Here is a 22,045-nt window from a genome sequence, read left to right as displayed (position 1 = left end):
TTGATCTTTGTGGGAGGATCAAGGTGACGTTATTTTGGTTTCACCATGGATGGAATCACTAGGGTCTTTTATCCTAAATATGAAAAATAAGTTTTTGACATTTTTCTACAGGAAGAAAAAAATAACACTGCAAGACATTACATTGAATTCAGATTCAGTAACATCTGAAGACACACAAAATATTTCAAAAGTGATTTTTCAAGAAGGTAAAAAGGTACTACAAAATATGCAAAGAGAAGTTGACAAGATCACTGCTGACAAAAATGTAAAACAGTGCGAAACACGCATGTAAAAGAATATCGAATGAATTGATTAACTTGGAGCAAACAGCTCAATGATAATACAAAGATATTTACAATAATAGAAACATCAGGTTTCTATGTAGAATATAGAACAAACAGTTTCATCTAAGAAACTACTAAAAGAATAAAAATAGAAACAGCTAAAAGACTGAGCATTACTAAATAGAGATATATTCTAATACCCTCCCTTAATGCTCAATCTATTTACAACACCAATAGACCCGCGAAATTTTACAAATTTATCAGGACCAAGAGGCTTGGTGAAAATATCGGCGGGCTGCTCTGTTGTGGGAACATAGTGCAACTGAACTGAGCCGTCTTCAACCAGCTGTCGAATGTAGTGGCAGTGAGTTTCCACATGCTTTGTTCGTTCATGAAAGACTGGATTCTTGGCAAGTTTGAGCACTCCCTGATTATCACAAAACAAAGAAGTAGGCCCTGTCTGAAAAACATGCATATCTGCAAGCATACGACGAAGCCAAACTGCCTCACAGGCTGCCTTAACTGCTCCCCGATACTCTGCTTCTGTTGAGGAGAGAGCCACTGCCTGTTGCTTCTTACTAGTCCAAGTAACAGCACCAGATCCTAGACTAAACACATACCCAGCTGTAGATTTACGGTCATCAACCGAACCGGCCCAGTCAGAGTCAGTGTAGCCACTGAGAATAGGATTGGAGCTGCGAGTATATAAGAGGCCATAATCAGAAGTACCACGCACATATCGTAGCGCCCGCTTTGCTGCTATCCAATGATCAGCTTTAGGAGCTGACATAAAGCGAGAAATGTAGCTTACTGCAAAACTGATGTCAGGTCTGGTAGCAGTAAGATAGATGAGACTGCCCACTAATTGCCTGAATAAAGTTTCATCCACAAGAGGAGAGGATGACTGTGCTGAAAGTTTGAGCCCTGGTTCCATAGGAGTCGTGGCCGGTTTGCAATCCTGCATTCTGAACCTTTCCACAAGATTTTTGGCATACTTGGACTGAGAAAGAAAGATCTGATTTTCAGTCTGCCACACTTCAACCCCCAGACAGTAATGAAGAAGTCCCAAGTCTGTCATCTCAAAAGTTCTGCATAGATCTTGTTTGATCCCATGGATCAAATGTGCAGAGCTGCCAGTAATGATAAGATCATCCACATAGACAACTACAAACAAGATATCATCACCAGTATGCTTGATATACAGGTTTGCATCAGATGGACTCCGCTGAAAACCCTGATCTGTCAGGTACTGATCAATTTTCATGTACCAAGCCCGAGGAGCTTGTTTCAATCCATAGATTGCTTTAACTAACCGACACACTTTCTGTTCTTGACCAGCAACCTTGAATCCTGGAGGCTGCGTCATGTAGACTTCTTCTTGGAGATCACCATTTAGGAAAGCACTCTTTACATCCATCTGATGAACTTTCCAATTGACCTGAGCTGCTAGGGCAAGCACAAGCCTTATGGTACTCATCTTGGCTGTAGGAGCAAAAGTCTCCTCATAGTCAATGCCTTCCTTCTGTGAGAACCCTCGAGCCACAAGACGAGCTTTATACTTGTCTATGGTTCCATCAGCTTTGTATTTCACTTTATACACCCATTTGCAGCCTATGGGTTTTTTCTCTTCAGGAAGATCAGAAAGTGTCCATGTATGATTCTTCTGAAGACTTTGGAATTCGGCTTCCATAGCCTGTTCCCACTCAGATGTACCCTTGGCCTCTGAATAGGTTTGAGGCTCAAAAATACTGTGTATGTTAGCCATAAGAGCAAAATTGACTGTAGACTGTTGTCTGTTCTTATGTCTAGAAGTTCTACCTTCAAGGAGCTCATCATCCCGGAGATCACCTATGGTTTTAGCCCACCATTTAGGCCGAAGAGAAGAAGAACCAATATCAGGAGCAGAGGAACCAATATCAGAAGGAGGTGGAGAAGGCTCAAGAGCAATAGGGACAGCAAGAGGAGGGTTAGCTTCTGGAGGAAGCTCAGATAGAGTATTATCAAATACTGATGCTACATCATCCCTCCCATCAGGTGGACCGACTGGAAGAAGAACACTGTGAGGCTGATCCTCAGAACATTGCTGAAAGAATCCTCTGTCCTCATCAAAGACTACATCCCGACTGAAGCTAAGACGACCAGTGGCTATATCTATCAACCTATAGGCTTTGTGATGATCACTGTACCCTGTCATCATGAGTTTCTGGCTTTTGGAATCCAACTTATAGCGCTTAGCAGCTGGAATCCAAACATATGCAACTGAGCCAAATACTTTGAGATGACTGATCTTAGGCTTACGGCCAGACCAAACCTCTTCAGGAGTCTTTCCTGTAACAGCCTGAGTGGGTGATCTGTTAAGAAGGTAAACAACAGTAAATACTGCTTCAGCCCAGAATCTGTTTGGAACACTCCTGTGTTGTAACATGGAACGAGCCATTTCAACAACCGTGTGGTTGCGGCGCTCGACAACACTGTTCTGCTGAGGAGTGTAGGGTGCGGTTAACTGATGTTTGATGCCATGAATATCACAGAAATTGGCAAAAGCTGAAGAACAAAATTCCCCCCCATTGTCGGTCCTAAGAGTCATGATGTTACAGCCAGACTCTTTTTCAACTAAGGTTTTAAACTTCTGAAAGGTACTAAGTGCATCAGATTTATTTTTTAGAAAATACAGCCACATCTTTCTACTGAAATCATCTACAATAAGTAAAAAATATTTGCAAGCAGTGATAGAAGCTGTATTCATAGGACCACAAATATCAGCGTGAAGTAACTGGAGTACCTTAGATGCACGCCAAGATTCTCCATTCTTGAATGAAGACCGATGTTGCTTTCCTGCTTGACAGGCGCCGCATACCCCTAACTGCTGAGTCTGAATATCAGGTAATCCTGACACAAGTCCCTCCCGAGAGAGCTGAGAGAGATACTGCATATTTAGATGCCCATATCGCTGATGCCAAAGAGTACTGATGGGAGAGACACGTGCTGCTAGAGCCACTTCTGGAGAGTCACCGGTGTCAAGTAGCCTATATAGACCATGGTCCTCTAAGCCAAGAGCAACTGTTAGACTAGTCTCTCTGTCAATAATAGAGCACTTGTGTGCACTGAACACAACATCAAGCTGAGGAGAATTCCTCATAATCTGGCTGACAGACAGCAGATTAATTTCCATACCAGGAACATAGTATACATTCAGAAATATGAGTGTGCGCCCACCAGACTGAATTTGAACTGTACCTCTGCCAGCTACTGTGTACTTTTCACCTCCGCCAAATACCACGGAATCACTGAAAGGTGAGAAGTCAATAAACCAGTCACGCCTGTGAGAGAAATGGCGTGATGCACCAGAATCAATGTACCATGCAGAAGAAGGAACATGATCTGAAGACCTTTTAGCCATAAAGGCGTAAAAGGCTTGATTTCCTTCTAACATCAGATTGGTGAGCGTGGCCATTTTCTCAAAGACAATACAGAAGTCCAGCACACAAAATATATTTCCACAGTCTAAAAAAAATGGCAATAGAGCAGATTCCACTGCTGTAGCTGTACCCTTCTTTCACAAGTCTTACACTGCTGTTTGAAGTGATTTTATTGATTATACAGCTGCCGGTTTAACACAGGCTGCAGAACAAATTCTTCACAGGCAGCCTTGAGCAAACAAATGCCAAACTTCAGAGATAAAGAAACAGGAAATAAGGGCCGAGACACATAACCTTAACAAATTGTAAACTGAAGCTGTCCAAGCTGTGCTGTATACGCTGTTCTGGTCCCACCACTTCAAAAGAAAATCACAATAAACTTTTAATCAAACCGCTACGTAACCACGTGAATCTGGAAGATGGCGTCACTATGATTTGGAAACTACGTGGATCTGAAAATACCTTTATGTGGATATGTGCTGTCTCAGCTTCACGTTTACACTGCCGGCAAACACCACTCCACTTATGCCGTCAAACACCACGTCTCAGGTATGCCGGCAAACACCACGGATATATACGTCTCAGGTATATACGTCTCAGGTATATACGTATATATATTTCACGTCTCAGGTATGCCGGCAAACACCACGGATATATACGTCTCAGGTATATACGTATATATATATTTCACGTCACGTCTCAGGCATATACGCGTTTGAAAATAAACACGGGTTTGAAATTTGCATCCACGGGTCTGAAATATATATCACGGGTTTCAAATGTATATATGAACAACGTGTTTCAAATATTTATCCACAGAATGAACCACGGGTTTCAAAAATGTATCCACGGGTCTGAGGTATAAATCCACGGGTTTCAAAATGTATATATTGACCACGGTTTTCAAATATGTATCCACAGATCTGAAATATATATCCACAGGTGTCAAATATCTATCCACAAGTTTCAAATTGCACGCGTATCCACAGATATCCACGGGTTTGACAGCAATTGAGACTAAAACCACTATTTTGCCTGCAGATCGAATTTTCAACCCACGACTCCGACTTTCAAAAAAAACAAATGAGTTTTGAGAGAAAACACCTGGATCACGATTGCTGAGCAATTCCACGTTGTGGTCGAGTAGCTGCCAGGCGAAGAAGAAGATAGCCGGATTCACGATTCCAAGCAAACTGGTCAGCCAAAAAAAATTCCGCTCCCACGAAAACAGTCACCGCCACAAAGTTATTTCCTTAATAAAAACGATCATGCAAGGGAAGAATCCATTTCTGTATCGAGATGGACGACTGTAAGCTTTTATCACAGCGAGCAAAGTCGAGGCTAAGACTCAGTGAAGGCTGCCTGGCTTACAGAGGGCTCGACCTTAGAAAGGACTCAAGAGATTACGATGCAGAGAGATTTACTGTTCAAGAAATCTCTTAACCTTGCTCTGATACCATAAAACAGTGCGAAACACGCATGTAAAAGAATATCGAATGAATTGATTAACCTGGAGCAAACAGCTCAATGATAATACAAAGATATTTACAATAATAGAAACATCAGGTTTCTATGTAGAATATAGAACAAACAGTTTCATCTAAGAAACTGCTAAAAGAATAAAAATAGAAACAGCTAAAAGACTGAGCATTACTAAATAGAGATATATTCTAATAAAATGAAGAAGTTTCTCGACTTAAAGACCACAGTGAAAAATTACTGACATGAATTAAGAAGCTTAAGAAGGACAAAAAGTCATTGGAAAAGAAGGTACAATGACTTATCGAGAAGGAAGGATCGAATGTAGAAATTCAAGTTGAAGAAAAAGGAATTAATACTGATCTAGTCATTACCATAACTCGAGATAATGACAAATTAGTGGAAGTAAAAGCACATTCAGATGTTGCAGTTCAAACGATGGAGATTTCAAGTGAAGATCCAACAATTCACCACACAACTTCCATGGCTAAAGGAAATCAGATGCTTCACGTAAATCAGGAAAATGACACAAACAAGTTAAGAAGAAATCAGATACTTCACGTAAATTAGGAAAATGATGCAAACAAGTTAAGAAGAAATCAGATCACAAGAACTCCCTATCTACATTTGAATAAAAAAAGCAGACAACTAAATCAGACTGCATATCTGTATCATTCAGAACAAAAACAACGAACTTATGTTCCGAAAACTACTGATGTTAGTGCAATTCAGTCTTGTGATAACAATTCACACGAAATATTCAATAACCAAAAGATTCTGCAGAAGATTGATTTAGGATGGTTAGATCCTTTCTCAATTAGACTATTTTGTTTATCACTCAAAGGATCTTATCGTTTTGTATCAACGAAGATGACAATTTTGAGATGAGAAGACATTCGAAACAGAAAAAAAGATCAAGCCTTTTCATCAGTAAGCTTTGAGGACAAAGCTGTTTGAAGAGGAAGGCAATGTTATAAATATAATATATATAAAAATAATGTAAAAATAAATCATAATAAACAAATGATTAATTAGTGATTAGTATAGAAGAGGCATGTCTCTAAGGACATGATCATTCGTGAGAGGGCACTTGCCTAGGTATATATGCGGGCCCTCATGTGTAGCATTTTCATCATATCATATTCTTATTCAATACATTTTATATATTATTGCGTCCTCAATGGATATTTTCATATTCCAAGTCTTCTGGACTATTTAACTTAAAGTACACATTTTGTTCGTTACATTGTTATCAGAGCGTATACGAACTTTGTTTGTTACATCCTATTTCTTATATTTGGGAGTAAGCAAACATTTTCATATAATCCATTAGATTGATATGGGATAGGTAATTGTAAGGATTTATTTCTCAGTTAGATGTCATGCTCCTATTTGTATGCTATTTATTGTGGGATATGTCTTGTAGGAATAGCTAGCCATTGTTTAGGGATTGTGTTGTTTTGTTCAAATTATAAATGCTAGCTTATCTTGTAGATTTAATCATCTTTGCATTGGGATGGGAAGTCATTTATTAATATGGTGAAGGGCTAGGAATCTTCCTAATACTTATAACTTTTTCATCCATGTTTACCTTCATTGCATTCGTCAAATTCTTCTCAAGTCCAAGACCAATTTTTTAATTATATCAACCATTGTTTCTTTGTTATGATTTACTCGAGTTGTTATTTGTCTGATTATGCTATGTCAAGCCTAGAAGGTTTATGGCACTGGATTATATTTGGCTTAGATTTTTATTTAGATTTGGACTTCAAGAAAATGCTCCCTCTACATAGACATTCAAGAAAATGCTGTGTACTGTTTTTTTTTGAAATAGCATATCATACTGTCACTATAGCATCTTAATTTTGAATGTTTCATTTCAGGTGTAAAGATGTTGCAGCAATTGATGTCAACATGGGCTGTCCCAAATCCTTCTCAATAAGTGGAGGCATGGGTGCGGCATTGCTAGCCAAGCCAGAGCTAATTCATGATGTACTTGAACTTTATGTTATATATTCATTTCATCAATATGATAAGAAAAATACTTTAGTTATTTGCTAAAATGTTGAATGAATTTGAGAAGGAAGTGGCTAACATGAATTCAAATTGGCTTTCATTTTAGATTTTGACAACATTAAGAAATAATTTGGAGATACCGGTGACATGTAAGATTCGTTTACTCAGATCACCTGAAGATACAATTGAATTGGCACGGAGAATTGAGAAAATGGGTGTTTCTGCTATTGCTGTTCATGGGAGGTAAATGACTTTATTATATTTTGTAAGTTGATAGCATAGTTTGCAGAGTTTGTTATCTAGAGGTAGTTTACTCCATGTTCATATGCATAGTATGCCTTATAAATGGAAACAAAAGTCATTGCTAATACATTGAAGACAAGTAAGATCCAGAAGATATATTATATTGAGATGTTGAGTGATTACGTGATTGGATTGGAGGTTGAAGACCATCCCCAATGATCTATAATATCATTTGTCAACAATTCTGTTGTTGGAAGTCATATGTAATGACATGCGAACTTATTGTGCCAAATTTTGTTCAACTAGGCAACTTAAGGTCTCACAAGTTGCCCTTTGGGTTGCCCATGTTAGCATCTTAATAAGTTGTTCACCCAACGAACCTTTGCACCCTTTTTTCTTATGTTGTATGGAGGCATATTTTTATAAATTTTAATGCCCTAAGTCAGATAATAACAGAAAATGATGAAATTTAACTTAACAGTGAATTCATAACCAAAATTTATCAATTCACGGAAGTTCTAAGTTTGGAAAATTAACAGAATTTTAACAAAATTTATACTCAGAATATCCAGAGAAACTAAAATTCAACCTTTCATTTGTAAGTACTTACCTAAACTTTTGTTTGAAGTTGTTTCCAGTTATTGTTGCCCCAAATTTACTCCCGTTACCAAAGTGACCAAAACCTCCCTGCCAAATTGCGCACAATCTCGGTACCCAGTGTTGAGAAGTTAAGGGCAATCTGAATGATTCAATTTCTCTTAATTGTGATAGCTGCTTGAGATATTACTTCTTTAGATTTTTCTTCTTTATAACGTTATCTTCAAACAGTTACCAAAACAAGAAGATCAAAATACACAAGTACACAAAATATTGGCACCACGCCAGGGCAAAAACCTCTCCAAAATCTGAGAGGAAAAGCCCTTTGAACTCTTTCTTATAGAATCTTTATTGAGAAGTTACATGACCCAAACATTGACTCAGAAATGCCTTCAACATCAAATGACAATACCTCCAGACGTGTAACCATATATACTGTGCGTTACTGCAGTGAATGATAGTGTGCACCAACAATTTCGGATAAGCTCTTCTAGCCTACCTTTGTACTTTATGTAGATCCTCCATGTTGAAGTTTCTAAATTTACTTAGTTTAGAAACCCTTCATGCACTTTTTCTGATTTATTCCTACTTGTTATTTTTCTTTAACAAGTTATTTACAAAGTAAATACTGAAAATAAACACCAGTGCATGCTCAACATATTATAGATCAACAACTAAAAGAAACAAGAACAAACACACCACATGACACCATTATTTTTGGACCAATGTCCCCGAGAAAACCCAATGCGGGAAAACCGGTGCAACTATCTGAGGGTTTTCTTATTAAGCAATATCAGAGTACAATCTGGGTGCCGAAACTGGCTTACCCAACAGAGAATTTCCTTAGCAGCTATACCTCACAGTTTGAGAGAAATCTTTTGACTAAAACCCTGGAGAATTCTTCCGGCAGCTCTTCTGCACAAAACTGCTCTACAACCCCAGCGTCTGCCCAATCTGGACTGCGTCAGCCCCTCTCTATCTCATGCTGGCCTTGCGTCAGCCCTTAGGAGGCCCTGCGTCAGCTTTCTGGGCCTTTGTGTTAAACACGATGGCCTCTTTGGTGTTCTGTGCAACACTTGGCTTCCTCTGCGTGGCCCTGCGTGAGCCCTTGCTGGCTCTGCGTCACTCTCCTTGGCTGCTGCGCTGCTCTCTCAACACAATCTCTGCCTTCTCTGTTTCTCTGTACTGAATGGCCTTTAGCTGCTCTCCCGATCACTGATTCCATCTCTCTTAGCAAACCCCGCTCTAGAGAATAGAATGACTAATCATTTGGTGTGCTCTCCAAGTGACCCTCAAGCCTCCTCTTATACTTTTCTTGTTGACATCTCAACGACCGAGATTAAGCCCCTAATCAACAACTAAGATTAGATCTAGCTTGATCCATGTCTTTTGGACCATTCTAACACAGATTCATATTAAAATTTAAAACACATTAATATTTTATTTTCCCTAAGTTTAGACTTAGGGACTCCATTAAAAATATAAATTATTTTAATATCTCCTGATCTGTTTAGAATTTGCCCAAACCCTTTCTGGGTATTGGAGATCTCATGTGCCCCAACCTCTCCACTAAATTTCGTGGCTGGATCACATCCGATGCTACCCCAAATCAACACTCCCTCTTAGCGAGGACTTTGCTCTGGCAATACTCCTCACTGAGTATTACTCTGATCATCTGGCATCCGTACCTGTGCTGATGCTAGGCATTCTTGCTCAACATCCTCTGCATTGCTGCCTCCTGTACTGTTGCCATGGTTCTGCCACTGCCACTACTGCATTTGTACGACAACGACCTCTGCATCCGTGCTGCTGCTGGTCCTTTCTCCCAACACTGCATCCGCACTGCACCTCCTCTCATCATGCTGCCCACTACTGCACTGCAACTCAGTTACTGAGAAGTAAGTAACTGATCTCCCAACTGGCCTCCTGTTGGGCTAGAAACACCCTCCGCCGCTGACAAGTGCTCCCTCTCTGACCTCTGCGTTGTTGCAACAACTCCCTGCATCTCACACTGTTGCACACCTCTCTATGCCTTCGTGCACTGGTGCAACACTCCTGTGCCTCTCGCACTGCTGCAGCTTGCTAGCTCTGCGCTGTCTCGGGACTCCTGCACTGTAGTTCTCTCTGCCGCTCCATCCGCATCCGTCTCTACCCACTCAGCCAGTCCTGCTATTCCTCGTCGGGGCTCCTGTAGCAAACCCCGCTCTAGAGAATATAATGACTGATCATCTGGTGTGCTCTCCAAGTGACCCTCAAGCCTTCTCTTATACTTTTCCTGTTGACATCTCAATGATCGAGATTAAGTCCCTAATCAATGGCTAAGATTAGATCTGGCTTGCTCCATGTCTTTTGGACCATTTTAACACAGATTCATATTAATATTTTATTTTCTCTAAGTTTAGACTTAGGGACTCTATTAAAAATATTAATTATTTTAATATCTCCTGATCTGTTTAGAATCTGCCCAAACACTTTCTGGGTAGTGGAGATCTCACGTGCCCCAACCTGTCCACCAAATTTCGTGGCTGGAGCAAATCCAATGCTACCCCAAATCAACACTCCATACATTGATAGATCGATGATTAGACTTGATTAGAAGGCTTCGAAAGGCAACAACATTGATTGTTCAAAAACAGCAAAAGCAGAACCCTTTGATTTCAGAACGCAGTCATATATGAGAATAGTGTTAGGGCTCTTCTAGCTTGATGATACCTTCACTCTTTTCAACAACAATCTTCTCCTTGAATTTGTGGCTACAACAACCTTTCGAATCAACCATACAGTTACGAAATGTCAAGCCCTAATCCGGATCTGTATGCCGTGAGGGAGAGCAGACTCGTTGATATATTTGTATGAGGGAAGAAACCTCCTCACTTGTTGCGGCTACTCTTCCGTCCTTTGGCCATATCATTGCTGCTCCTCTTCGTGAGTGAGTGTGAATGAATTGCGTTTTGGAGGAGCCAAATGTAGCCTATATATAGGCTTACCTTCTCATCCATTAAGCCGACATTAGCCTAGATTAGGCCGACATGTCCCTTTTAATTAATTAATTAATTAAGCCGACGTGAATCTGGAAGGCTTCCATAATTTTCTTTGAGTGGTTTCCTTGCAATGAATCTGTGGGTACATGTTGTAGGGTTTCATCGATGATTGAGAAGGACTTACATTCATTACATTTACATAAAAAATAATACATGTCTGTCTTCATTTACATGACTTGTCTATGGCTCTCAATTAGAGCACAAAAAAAAAGAAATAATTCTTTGATACAAAAATACATAGTTCCAAAATTTGACATAATGAAGATCGAACATAATTACACTATTTTCAACACTCCCTATTAACTAGAGAGGTATTCACAATGTTGCATGAAGCGGAGACGAAGCGGGGATGTTTGTTGGAAGCGGGGACGCGGAAGCGTCATTTTCCAAAAATCTAGGAAGCGAAGCGTCTGCTATATATATATATATATATTTTTTTTTTTGCATTTATACTCAAAACAAACATCCCAAATAGGCGGAAGCGTCCACAACAGGCGGAAGCGTCCAAAATAGGCGGAAGCGCACTTCCAAATTTTGGAAGCGCGCTTCCGGGGATGCTTCTTGGATGCATCCACACGGCACGTGCTTCGGGCCTTGGAACCGGGGGGGAGGGGGGACGCTTCCTGCAACATTGGGTATTCATACATATATGGTACATGGACATTCTCAATACATGAGTTCTCATAAGCAAAGAGTCGGATTAGTTATCCATATGTTCTAGCATCATTTTAACCAACATTTTTTCCATATAGCAAAGCCTTCACTAATCGCTCTATTTCTCAAATAGATCAGAGCACAGTGTTGGTGAGACAAATGACTTATAGACACACTTGTTATTGTCTCTCTTAGGGTCATACCCACCTGGGTGTTCTCCGAGTATGCCCTACTAGGACTATTCTCATCTTGGGTTCCTAGTCCTCAAGAATATCGGTCCTCTTGCCCACTCTTGTCTTGGATGCCCTACCACATCCTCAAGGAGTGTCGGATGCCAGATGATAACCCAATCCTCCATTTCTTCTTCTTTCTTGGAAGACAAAAATGTAGTGTCTATCTTTCCCGCTCAAATAGGGACGACATGTCAACCAGACCAAGCTTGTTTCGAAAGTACACAAGCTTCTTGTTCGGAAGTGATTTCATTAATATGTCGGCAGTTTGCTCATCTGTGGGAACATACTCCAGCTTCAGCACTCCATCCTGCACTAACGTCCGAATATAATGATACTTGTTATTTATGTGCTTTGTCTTCCCATGAAACATTGGGTCCTCAGACAATCTTATACAACTGGTATTATCACAACGAATAATTGTAAGGGCCAACGATCCTGCAAATAAGTCAGATGACAATTTCCTTAACCAGACCGCTTCCCTATTGACTTCACATGCTGCTACATACTCGACTTCAGCATTGCTTAAGGCAATTATCTCTTTCTTTCTGCTCATCCAAGAGACCATTGAGGATCCTAGATTGAAGCATCCTCCGATAGTGCTTCTTCCATCCTTCTCGCTGCCTCCCCAATCAGAATCAGTAAATCTTGTCAGAAGTACATCTTTCCCTTTCTCATATTTTAGGCAGTGATGTAAGGTTCCCCGTAAGTATCTCAGTATATGCTTGGCTGCCACCCAATGGTGCTCCATCTGGAACTGACTAAGAACATTCACTGCAAAACATATACCTGGTCGAGTATTTACCAGGTACATCAGGGATCCAATTAATTGCTTGTACCTTGTGGGATCCACTAGACTGGACTCAGAGTTTCTCAATAGTCTCAGGTTCGTGATCATCAGAGTCATCATATGCTTGCATTCCATCATATAAAACCTTTTGAGAATCACATATTTCCCTTGACCCAAATAAATCTCATTGGGTTCTTGCCATACTTCTAGTCCCAGATAATAGTGCATGTATCCTAGATCCTTCATATCGAATTCTATAGTCAGTTGTTTCTTACATTCCTAAATAAGTTCCTCTACACCAGTTAGTAGAATATCATCTACATATAGTAATATGATAACAGGTTCATCTCTTACCACTTTGATGTAGAGGTTAGGATCAACTGAACTTTTGGTAAAGCCCAGCCTTTGCAAATAAGCGTCCATCCTGGCATACCATGCTTTAGGTGCCTGCTTGAGGCCATATAGAGCCTTTTTCAACCTGCGAACATAACCTTCTTTACCTTTGACTTCGAATCCCAAAGGTTGCTCAATGTAGACTTCTTCATCTATGGTGCCATTTAGGAATGCAGTCTTTATGTCCATCTAATGGACTTTCCATTTCATGGATGCAGCCAGGGAGATCAATGAACGAATGGTCGTATATCTTGCTGTAGGAGCAAAGGTTTCTTCATAGTCAATTCCTTTTTCTTTTGAGAAACCCCTAGCCACAAATCTGGGTTTGTATTTGTCTATGCTCCCATCCGCCGCATGCTTAATCTTGTAAAGCCATTTCGAAGTAACCACAGATTTTTTTTCCGGTCTAGGAACAACTTCCCAAACCCCATTCTTCATTATCGATTGGTATTCCTCATTCATGATAAACTTCCACACAGGATGCTTGGAAGTTTCTTCAAACGTGGATGGCTCATCTTCTATCAATTTTTACATGTCGGCTGCATATCCAGAGTACCTTTTGGGTTTCTTGCTTTCCCTAAATTTTCCACTTGCCTGATGTCCTTCAGCTTCTTGAAGTGTGGAGGTCAATCAATTAGGTTTCTTCCTCTTTTCAAGGATAGTGACAGGTTCACTCTTACCTTCATCTTCTTGATGAGTACTGTCTTCTTCTTTGTTGACTTCTTCCTCGAATATAGGAAGATCTTCTTCATCGGAATCAGATGAAATGTCTTTTCAACTTTTAAATTCAATATTTCCATCAAAGATTACATCTTGGCTTACCTTTATATGATGTCCTTCTTTGATGTAGATTCTGTAAGCCTTGGATGAATTACTATATCCCACAAATATTCCCTTCTTGCTTGCTGGATCTAGCTTCTTCCTTTTATCCTTGGGAATGTGGATATATACCGGACACCCAAATATTTGGAGATGATCCACGGTAGGCTTCTTCCCAGTGAAGACTTCCTCAGGTGTTTGATTATTCAGAGACCTATGGGGACTCCTATTTTGAATATAGACAACATTCTTTGTTGCTCCCCCCCATAGGAATTTTGGTAGATCTTGGTCATGAATCATTGCTTTGACACTTCCTTCTATGGCCCTGTTCTTTCGTTCAGCTACACCATTCTGCTCAGGGTTATATGGGACTATAAGCTCCCTCTTAATCCTATCCTCCTTGCAGAAGGATATAATTTCCTTTGAAGTGTATTCTCCACTGTTGTCAGAGCTCAAAATCTTGACTTTCCTTTCTGTGAGATTTTCTACTTCGGCTTTGAACTCTTGAAATTTTGAAAAGACTTCATCTTTGGATTTAAGAAGGTAAATCCAAGTTTTCCTGGAGTGGTCATTTATAAAGGTGACATAGTATGGATGTCCTCCAAGAAATTTGGTCATAGGGCCACAAACATTAGAGCATATAAGATCAAGTATTTCTTGAGCACGGGATGTGCTATGTCCAAATGGCTTCTTTGCAATCTTGCCCAATGCACAGCCCTTGCATTTACCTTCATGTTCTTCCTTAAGATTTGGGATTCCATTCACTACGGAGTTCAGGGTTGGAAGAATTTTGAAGTGTTAGTGACCCAACCTTCTATGCGATAATTCACATGGGCTGATTTCAGTATGTATGAGTGCTTGATTTGAAGGAGAGGCTAATCCGTATAATCTGACTTTTTGGACACCAATGGTTCTAGCTTTTTCGAGACTTGAATCTTTAGCCCAAACAACTACCTTTCCATTTATAAAGGCTACTCTATCACCCTTTTCTTCTAAAGATCAAATAGAAATAAGATTTTTGCACAGACCTAGAACATAGAGGATGTTGTTGAGATGAATGTTGCTTCCGTCATCAAGCTTGATGGAGGTAGATCCGATGCCTTTTACTGGATAGTTTTTGTTGTCACCAAGCTCCACAGAATAGGAGGACTTTCCCTTGGAGAGAGTCTTGAGTTGATGATGGTGACCTGTCATATGCCTTGAAGCTCCACTATCTATTACCCAGATGTTTTCATCTTGGAATGTGCCCGAGAGTGCAGAGAATAAACCATCAGCTTTTGTAGATCTGTCAGATTTGGAGATTAGATAAACCCATGCTTGCTTGATCTTTTGATTGATGAGGTTTGTCAACCATAGCCCAATACTTGCCAACTGCTGCATGAGGGAGTTGATCTTCTTTCTGCCCTTTGATGAACCACCCTCTGATACCATGTTGAGAAATTAAGGGCAATCTGAATTATTCAATTTCTCTTAATTGTGATAGCTGCTTGAGATATTACTTCTTTAGATTTTTCTTCTTTCTATTGTTATCTTCAAATAGTTACCAAAACAAGAAGATCAAAATACACAAGTACACAAAATATTGGCACCACGCCAGGGCAAAAACCTCTCCAAAATCTGAGAGGAAAAACCCTTTGAACTCTTTCTTATAGAATCTTTATTGAGAAGTTACATGACCCAAACATTGACTCAGAAATGCCTTCAACATCAAATGACAATACCTCCAGACGTGTACCCAAACATACTGTGTGTTTCTGCAGTGAATGACAATCTGCACCAACAATTTCGGATAGGCTCTTCTAGCCTCGTTCTACCCTCGCACTTTATGTAGATCCTCCATACATTGATAGATCGATGATTAGGCTTGATTAGAAGGCTTCGAAAGGCAACAACATTGACTGTTCAAAAACAACGAAAGCAGAACCCTTTGATTTCAGAATGCAGTCATATATGAGAATAGTGTTAGGGCTCTTCTAGCCCTATGATACCTTTGCTCTTTTCAATGGCAATCTTCTCCTTGAATTTGCGGCTAGAACAACCTTTCAAATCAACCATACAGTTACGAAATGTCAAGCCCTAATCCGGATCTGTATGTCGTGAGGGAGAGCAGACTCATTGATATATTCGTATGAGGGAACAAACCTCCTCACTTGCTGCAGCTACTCTTCCTTCCTTCGGCCTTATCACTGCTGCTCCTCTTCGTGAGTGAGTGTGAATGAATTGCATTTTGGAGGAGCCAAACGTAGCCTATATATAGGCTTACCTTCTCATCCATTGAGCTGACGTGAGCCTAGATTAGGCCGACATGCCCCTTTTAATTAATTAATTAATTAAGTCGACGTGAATCTGGAAGGCTTCCATAATTTTCTTTGAGCAGTTTCCTTGCAATGAATCTGTGGGTACACGTTGGAGGGTTTCATCGATGATCTAGAAGGACTTACATTCATTACATTTACATGAACAATAATGCATGACTGTCTTCATTACATGACATGTCTATGGCTCTCAATTAGAGCACAAAAATAAAGAAATAAGTCTTTGATACAATAATACATAGTTCCAAGATTTGACATAATGAAGACCGAACCTAGTTACACTATTTTCAACACCCAACTCCAAAATACTTCAAAATTAAAGCACTTTGGCCCCCATGCCCAAAAACTTAAAGAATAGTCAAGGCTTCGCTTTCTATCTGTGGCTCTCTGTTGTAAATTCCTCCTCTCCCTCTGAAAGAAAACTCTCCTTTCTTATATAGGGCCCTCATCTGTTTCAGTGCGGTGATTTTCCTTTTCCAGATTCCTCCAACAAAGGGTTAAGGTGATAAGCTTTGGTTTATGGTTGAACATGCATCCGCCACCTGCATCTATGGTTGACAGTGTGCTCCTTTTAAGTCTTATTGTATTCATAGGCCACATATATGCTACGTGACTTTATATTATGTTCATAATATATATAATGGATTTGGTTAAGTTTGCATAGTGGGTCTTTTTATGTTTTATTTTCTTTTAGTTCATAATTAGTATATAATATTCATACATACTTTGGTCCTTGTTATTTTGTACCTTTAGATAATATAACATATGTATCTTTTAGTTAATATTTATTTCCTTTAATTCTTTTGTATTTTATTTAATATATAATTTCATTAATATAATTAATAATTATCAATAATTAATACAATATTATGTTATAGTTCTTATTTAGTTAACATAATTAATAATATTATAGTTACCCTTTTATTTTGTATAATACCATGAATTTATTTTTATTCTGAATAATATGTTAATTATATATTATCATGGTGGTATATATAGCAAGTCATCCACCTTAATATGTTCATTATATTTTGGCAAGGTTAGGTATTTACTGAGTATGTCAATAATTCATTCATTGGACTTTTCATAAATGGTTAGCACATGTACTAATGCAGTGCATGCGATACATGCATATGTAGCTATCATATGCATGTCTCATATGCATTCTAATATTTCTATGTTACCTATAACTCGAGGTGGGTGATTATTAATTTTTCCTCAAATGCAAAGCATGCAAGATATAAAGGATATGAACTTATTTTCAATATAAACTCAAGTACAAAATTGTCACGAAAAGGCATGGTGAAGATTTCCCATGTATAGGCTTGACAAAGACAAACCAAATTTTTTCTTCTCTTCAACTCGACTCCTTCATATTGAATGTATGCAATTGACATGGTAGCATTGATTTTTGTTGCCATGATTTACTTCATTATTGGATCTTTGCTATTATAACCACATGTTAGTCTTCTAGAAATGACAAGTGAATTAAGTAATTGCATGTTTTTGTTCCACAGAGTTAGGCTATTTTTGTTGTTGTTTGATCAATGCCAGTTTGTTACAAGTGTCGTGTGGTGGAAATTGAGTCATTATCTATATTTTTTCTCACTTTTGAACTTTGAGAGTGTGCAAGCATCTTTGGCCTTGTTAATGTAGTCAAGCCATGGCATGAATATGCCTTGAATGGCTTAAACTTTCTCACTCGATATATAAGTCCTTTGCTGTTGATTTGGGGTAGCATCGGATGTGCACTATTTATGAAAATTGGTGGAGAGGCTAAAGCACATGAGATCTCCAAGACCCAGAAATGGTTTGGGGAAATTCCGCCCGGTTAGAGAGATATTAAAATAATTAATATTTTTAATGGAGTTCCTAAGTCTAAACTTAGGAAAATTAAAATATTAATAGGTATTAATATAAAACTGGCTGAGAATGTTCTAAATGACATGGATCAATCCAAATCTAATCTTAGCTGTTGATTAGAGATTTAATCTCGGCCATTGAAGATTCAACAAAAAAAGTATAAGAGGAGGCTTGAGGGTTAGTTGGAGATACACCAAGATTGATCAGTCAGTTCAATTTTCTGGAGCGGGGTTTGCTGAGAAAATTCGAACAAGTGATCTGAGTTGTAGCGAGGGGCAGTGAGTGCATAACAGAGAGGCAGAGATAGTGCCAAAGGACCAGTGCAGTGATTGAGGAGGCTACGCAGAGCCAACAGGAGTCACGAAGAAGGCCAGAGAGACTACGCAAAGGCTAGCAGGGCCTGCGTGGGTGACGCAGAAGGCCAAAGAGCCTACACAGAGGTGCAGAGGGTTGACGCAGGGGGTTCCAAAGTTGCGCAAAGGCTAACAGGGCTCACGTAGAGCTTCAGAGAAGCGTTGGAAGGATTTTCGTGGAGCAGACTTGTTGAATAACTGCTTCTGAAGATAGGTGTTACTGCCAGATAGAAATCTATGTTGGGTGAGCCAGTTTGGCACCCTAGTTGTACTCAAGAAAGCTGCTTAATAATAAAACTCTCAGAACTGCTGCTCTGGTTTTTCCAAGTTGGGTGTTTCCGGGGACGATTGTCCAAAAATAATGGTGTCCCTTGTGTGTTTGTCTATTATTTCAGTTGATGATCTGTACATGAGTTGCGATTGCATTTGTGTTTATTTTCAGTATTTAGATGGTTAAATAACTTGTTAAGGAATAAACAAGTAGGTGAAATAAACTAGATAATGCAGGAAGAATTTCTGACGTGTTAGACTTAGAAATTTCAACATGGTATCAAAGCATTGCAGATCACAGGAGAACTAAAGACACCAACAGAAATAAGAAAATTTGCAGCAGAAACAACTCTCTTGAGAGACAGAGCTATTCCTAAGCAGAAGGCAACAGAGAAGGAGTGACGCAGAGGGCCTGCGTCATCATTTCGAGCCAGAGAGAGGGCCAATGTAGAGGCAGTGAGAGGCAGAAGAGGCTCACGAAGAGCCACCTCATCGTACTCAGCTAAGTAGGAGTGATGCAGTTCGCCAGAGGAGCGATTTTGCCTTGCCGGGATTGCGGAGAGCTAAGAGGCTTAGTTTCTTCAGCTGCTGGGGCCTAAGGAGCTGTGGGCAGATTGTGGGTTGGGAAGCTGGTGGGTTGATGTTGCTGTCGAAGCAGAACAGTACCTAATGGGATAGAACCAAGGTAGGGGGAGCCGCTGCCTTGAGGGATTTCTTGCCAAGAAATCCAGATTCGAGTTGTAGGTGCAAAGAGGATCGGAGAAGAGCGGATCGACAGTTTGCAGGAAGATTTCCAGTAGGGAAATCGAGACTCAGAGGGAGTCTAGGAGAGAACTTCTAGGAGGGAAGTCGAGACTCAGAAGAAGTCTAGAAGAAGAGCGGAGATGGCAATGAACGGACTGAGGGATCAGGACAGGTTGGAAGGGGCGTCTAACTTTGTTATCTGGAAGGCCAGGATCCTGTCTGTTCTGGATAGACATCGCATCAAGTGCTTCGCCTTGAGAACCGTGGCTATCCCAATCGACCCAGCTGATAATGGAAGGTATGAGGATGCAATGGCGAAGGCAAAGTGCATAATCTTTGATGGGGTCAAGGATCATGTAGTACAACATATTGTCGAGAAGAACACGACAAAGGAGATATGGGATACCTTGACGACATTGTATCAGGGCACTTCCATGCAGAGGAAAATGCTGTTGGACAATCAACTGCGGTCGTATAAGATGCAGAAGGGTGAGAAGATAGATTTATACCTGTTATCACTCAGGTTGTCCTTTAAGCTCTGGAAAAGGATACGGCCGAGGTAACCACAAACCAACTTTGGACTGCAGGTTCTAGCCTACCTGCAGTCAGAGAGGGCTCTCTCTTTTAGATTTAGCTTTGTTTGAAAGGATCTTAGGCTAGGTATGATGCACAGGGGTTTTATATTGTTTTTGGTGGGAAGGAAGACGTTTCAAGTAGAGAGGCAAGACATAGTCTGGTAAGTCTTCAAACCATTGGGCGTGGAGTCAAGGAGTGGGACTGCTGGTGCGTTTTCTTGGTCACAAGAGAAATAAGGAGAAAGGTAGTTGCTCATGAAACAACACTTAAAGCTTAAAAGGATGGGATGAGGGATAAGGAATGAGAGGCAGCAAAGAATCTCTCATTAAGCTTAAAAGGGGGAAAGTGAATGAGCTCTATCTAGGAGCAATTAAGAATTCCTAGACAACTGTCAAAGATGAATGGATTAGGGGAAATATGAGCCGAAGGGAATTCATATTCATGACTGATCCAGAGGAAAACATAAAGAAACAACAGAAAATGAGCATAGAGGGCAGTTAAACCAATTCTAGACTATTCTTTCTTTCTGCTATTTAGACGGTATATCAATGAAAAACAGAGATAGGAAAACTTATTGAGTCATGTTGCAGCACAAGAATTCCAAATTCACTTCTTCAAACCATTAGACACAGAGCAGACAGTCTTTCCTCCAAGCTTTTCAGCAGTCTTTGATTATAGAAAACATGTCAGGTATACAGTGCGAGTCTATACTGAAAAACTATCAACCAACCAACCCTTAAAGCAATACAGAGGGTGGTATATATAGGGAAGATTTATCTGGAACCATCTATTACAGCTGACCTAACAGGTCTGACAGAAAATTGATTACTTTAACCTAATCCTATCCAGAAGTAAATGCCAGAAAATATCTTTGAGCTACGCTGGGGGCAGCTGTATCAAAATGAGTTAATATTTGTCCAGGTGGCTCTGTGCTTTTCATCTGTCATAACTGTGCATTGGTCTTTGCACCATTGCTGTTCGGCGGTATTGAATGCTTCTGACTGTGATTTGAGAGCTAAGGTGGGCTTACTCCTCTTGATTTGACTTTCTGGGGGGCTCATCAATGTTCAAGTGCATCGAGCCCCTGAAAAATCTTCGGCGGATACTCTTCGGCTCTCCTCTGATACTCTTTGGCAATAAATTGATGCTGTTCTGCCGTGCTGTGGGTCTTATTCATAATTTAATGGCCGCTGTTCGGCCTCTGTTTCTTTTAAAACTGTTTTCTGCTCCTTCCGGCCAGCTTTGCGAAGAAAAATGAGTCATTCGGCGCCTTTCGGGCTTGCTGGGGGCCGCAGAATAAAAAGATTCCCTGAAGATTCCCCATTCAGGCCCAAAAAATCTAGCGAAAAACTGCCTCAGAATCGGATTCCGGGGCTCCGAAGTGCGATTTTCGCGCCTTTGCGCCCAAAAAGTGCTGATGACGTCAGCATTGTACGGCGGGTGACGTCAGCAGGTTGACGTGGCGAGGTGACGTCAGCATGACGTCATCATGTACGGACGATGACGTGGCAGATACGGTGGCAGGTACACACGGCAGTGACATGGCAGGAGGCCACGCAGGCAGATGACTCGACGCGGTGACTGGGCAGGGGAGTGACGTGGGATGTGACTGTGCAGGGGGTGACGTCACCAGGCAGGAGGCGGTAAGTGGTATCGGGCGCACTGCTTTTTGAGGATGGTGGTTTCGTGAGGGGGCGCTCTGCCACAGCCCAGAGCCTGACGCGTGGCGGGAGTACGGCGGCAATACCGCCCATCTCCCGGACGCTAAAGCTCGGGCGGTTCGGGGATGGGGCGGCCCGCCCACCGTTGATCAGCGAGGCGGGCGATCCAACGGTTGGCGGTCGGGGCGAGGCGGCGGGTAGTTAGGGCGGGGAATATTCGCAGGAATATTCCAAATTTAATAATATGCACGCGGTGGGTTAAAAACTATAGGAAAAGCGGGTTATGGGGTTTTTAAAG

At 40.5% G+C, this 22,045-nt stretch overlaps 1 protein-coding gene across 5 annotated transcripts in view; it reads left to right on the top strand.

Moving 5' to 3' along the window:
- LOC149260348 (Aldolase-type TIM barrel family protein) overlaps positions 1–22,045 on the top strand; it is a 321,369-nt gene that overhangs the window by 121,075 nt on the left and 178,249 nt on the right. For all 5 annotated transcript variants that reach the window (XR_016258202.1, XR_016258208.1, XM_089420335.1 and 2 more), the window contains exons 4-5: positions 7,066–7,174; positions 7,305–7,441. Coding sequence is in view for 3 of the 5 variants with exons in the window: in XM_089420335.1 (XP_089276461.1) it covers positions 7,066–7,174; positions 7,305–7,441 (246 nt within the window). In the remaining 2 variants the exon portion in view is untranslated. The remainder of the gene's footprint in view (positions 1–7,065; positions 7,175–7,304; positions 7,442–22,045) is intronic.

The sequence above is a fragment of the Pinus tabuliformis genome, chromosome 6, assembly GCF_031772625.1.
Source record: "Pinus tabuliformis cultivar Carrire ecotype Pingquan chromosome 6, CPIR1, whole genome shotgun sequence".
In the NCBI taxonomy this organism is placed as follows: Eukaryota; Viridiplantae; Streptophyta; class Pinopsida; order Pinales; family Pinaceae; genus Pinus; species Pinus tabuliformis.
Note: the sequence above shows the minus strand (reverse complement) of the source record. Positions and strands in the feature narration are given on the sequence as shown.